The sequence below is a fragment of the Ostrinia furnacalis genome, unplaced genomic scaffold, assembly GCF_004193835.3.
Source record: "Ostrinia furnacalis isolate ACB-3 unplaced genomic scaffold, ASM419383v2 OfSCF0183, whole genome shotgun sequence".
In the NCBI taxonomy this organism is placed as follows: Eukaryota; Metazoa; Arthropoda; class Insecta; order Lepidoptera; family Crambidae; genus Ostrinia; species Ostrinia furnacalis.
In genome coordinates this window covers 264,572-267,903 of record NW_021130422.1, presented here as the reverse complement: position 1 = coordinate 267,903, position 3,332 = coordinate 264,572, and the positions used below count along the sequence as shown (strand labels likewise).

The following is a 3,332-nucleotide window of genomic DNA, read 5'->3' as shown; positions in this document are numbered from 1 at the left end:
TAGCGCGCGTTTTTGGTATTTTTGAAACTTTGTTCAACGAAAATTCTGATAAGTGTTTTTTGGATTCAAATTCCTAAACTATAACATTTATTGTATAATCTCACTTATAGGCAACGTCTGCAATTGATTTATTCATATAATTTAGACATTTTATAGAAGTGGTAAATAGTTTACCATTGTCCGATCCCGTCTTGACAAAAGTTTGATGAGTGAGTGAGTGTCGTAAATGCGAAACTTTGCTTTCTCATAACTTCGGAACTAAATGACCTACAGACTTGAAATTTTGGATTTTAAGTATGTGATTATAGCTTACTAGATGACGAAAATTTCTGCATTCTGGTCTTATCCAGAGGTTCTCAAATAGGGGCCTGAAAATGCGGCGAAATGGTTCCAGTAAAGGATGGTACGGCAGTGTTTGCTTCGCGCTCGACTTGGCGGGGGCACTGCCGTGCCCCCAGATATTTCTAAATGTAAGGAAAGTTAGCAAAATATTTATTATTTTACATTCTTTTTTAGCGAAAATCATTTTTAAAAGGTTTTTGAGACGCATACATAGCCGAGGACGCAGCGCGATTAGACAAATTAATTATCAAAACAATTAGCACAGTAATTATATGCAATTCCCATCTATCTATCTATCTCTATGCATTCAACATCTCAGCCATAGGACGTCCACTGCTAAACATAGGCCTCCCCCAATGCTTTCCTTGTTGCCCGGTTGGTAGCAGCCTGCAATTAGATTTTCATTATTCAAACTAAGATGCGTAAGATGAAACTCATAATAAGAACAAAAAAATATATAATAATTCAGTATTTTATTGTTCGTTAAGATTAAGACTAACATAAGTTACAAAAATAGTTTAAAATAATGTAGATTCTTATTTCAACATGTTTCTGCAAATTATATCTATACAAGAAAAATAGTAGACTTTTCCAGTGATAGTGGAACATTAACCAAAACTGTTTCAATTATATTTTTATTACAAAAATTGTATAATCACAATCAGTAAGCTTTAACAAATTTATGATTGAAGTGATCAATTGGAATCTCTAGTTATTAATTAAATTAAGAAGTTTTAGTCAAATTCATTCACAGAGTCAAAGTAATGGATTCTGACTCTGTGATTAAATTGGTGCTTATCCTTAATGTGGGCCCAAGGCTACCTGTGTGTGGCAGAAGACTGACATTTTCAGTTATTAACTGTACAGCTTTTAATTCATTATAATCACAATATTCTTACACAGAACCTTTAACCCACAGTCTTAATCCTATACAAAATGTCTAACTGGTTCTGCTGCAGCCATGATGGTAATCAAACAACCAGTTACTTAAATACTATCACCACCACTTGCTACTAGTTAGTTCTGTGCCTTGCAACCAGTCTCCTGCCACATACCTAAAGACTTGATGTGCCTTCTTGGCCTATGCTGGTAGGAATGGCGCCTAATCACTCAGTGGCAGCCATAGCACGAGCCTGAGCTCGCACTCGCTTGTCATACTCTAGCCGGTTCTGGCTGTAATAAAAAAAATTACATGTTAGGTAAGTACTAACTTTCAACAGTAATAAAAGGAAAATGTATTATGCTATGACAATCAAATACAAACCAGTAAATTGTGTATGCTTCAGCTTGAGCAGGATCTTTGACATTGGGTTCATTTAGCAGATCTTGAATGCCAAGAAGGATCTGTTTAATTGTAATTGCAGGACGCCAATCTTTCTCTTCATCAAGCAGGGACAAACAAACCGTTCCAGACGGGTATACATTGGGGTGGAATAGTGGAGGTTCAAATTTGCATTTTGGTGGGCTTGAAGGGTAGTCATCTTTGAAGATCATGCGCAATTTGTACAATCCTCCTTCCCATGGTGTCTGTAGAGTACAGCAGAATAATTGAGTTATACTTTACTGAGTACTGAAACTCTACTCAAATGCACTGGTATTTAAAAATTGCATTATAATGCTCAAATAAGATACACATTGGCAGATGTGGATTTGCTAGAAAGTATCATTAATAAACAACATTGCAAGAAATACTAATCGCAAAGTTAAAGAAGTCCCGTACTTAGTCTGTAATAAATCTATGACCATACTAACCCCTTTTTTGCCAGGAATCGCGCATTCCCATGTCATCAAATTCAAAGAACCGTCAGGATTCTTCATAGGTCTAGCCACGAAACCCTAAAAACCAATGTCAATCAGTAGATTTATAAATGTTGACTGACGAGACTACAGCCTAGCATTGATCAGGTACCCACTTGGTACCTTTGATGTGTTACTTACAAAGGGATGGTCTTTACGCCAAGCTTTTCTCTCCTCGGCTAAACGTGCACTGGCTATTCCCGACATTTTCTGGAATAGTTAAAAAACTTTATAACACTGATCAAACAAATAATTAGACTACTGGAAAAGTATGTTAGGTACTCACAGGCTACAAATTTTATACGAAAAACAAAAATATACGGCGCGAATATGCGTCCACGATGCGTCAATTCAGTCGCTAAAAACCATAGAGAATGAGACAATATTTTTTTACGAATCGAAATTAAGCCAGCCATTATCTATGGTATTAAAACTAGCATCTATTAGGTCGACAAATCGAACAGTTGGATTGATCATGATCATTAGCAATTATGTCTCTCTTCAGCCGTCGAACGAGTCGTTGAACGTCTTACGCTGCGCTTGCGGGTACGTGGCCTCCACTCCAGAAACTTGCGCTGCCTCAACGGCCGACAGTTCTGTGTGCTATGTGCGGGATATGCAACTTAAGTTTGACTTGTTTTGGTCAGCGACTTTAGTTCATTTACAGAGCCCCGATTACGGTAATTTTTAACGTCAACAATCCAGACACGCTTCTCGATTCTGCGATACGATTGGTCGTTCAACAGCGTACGTCAGCTGTTTTGACCAATCGTATTGCAGAATCAGAAACGCGTCTGGATTGTAGACGTTAAAAGTTACCGTAATCGGGGCTCAGATCTCTTCATTTCTGATCCGATCTCATAAAGAAACACAAAGTATAGCCTCTCTATAGCACGCTGTGAAACTGTAATGTAACCTTCCAAAAAAGGCCCATAATGAGAGGCCACGTTATGCATTTATTCGTGCATCATAAGTATAAAACCTAAGTTGTTGTAATACGTGCTACCTATTTTGTAACAAAAATTTAAAGTCGGTCTAAGAAACTGTGGACTGAACAGAACAATGCAGCTGGATGAATTTTGACAATTTACACAGCGCCAGTTAGCCCCAAAGTAAGCTTGAGTTACTGCTAGCATAACGGATAAACTACTTATTACTCGTAAATTATTAAATTTATCATTTCAATCGAACCC

At 37.3% G+C, this 3,332-nt stretch overlaps 1 protein-coding gene across 1 annotated transcript; it reads right to left on the bottom strand.

Moving 5' to 3' along the window:
• Positions 1-888: 888 nt before the first annotated feature.
• On the bottom strand, positions 889-2,533 carry lwr (ubiquitin conjugating enzyme lesswright). The gene is made up of 5 exons (XM_028305926.1): positions 2,426-2,533; positions 2,281-2,349; positions 2,095-2,178; positions 1,607-1,869; positions 889-1,515 (listed from the first exon to the last, which is right to left on the bottom strand). Exons 2-5 carry the CDS (start codon positions 2,344-2,346, stop codon positions 1,449-1,451), a joined length of 480 nt encoding a protein of 159 aa, XP_028161727.1. The 5' UTR covers positions 2,347-2,349; positions 2,426-2,533; the 3' UTR covers positions 889-1,448.
• Between the last annotated feature and the right edge of the window lie 799 nt (positions 2,534-3,332).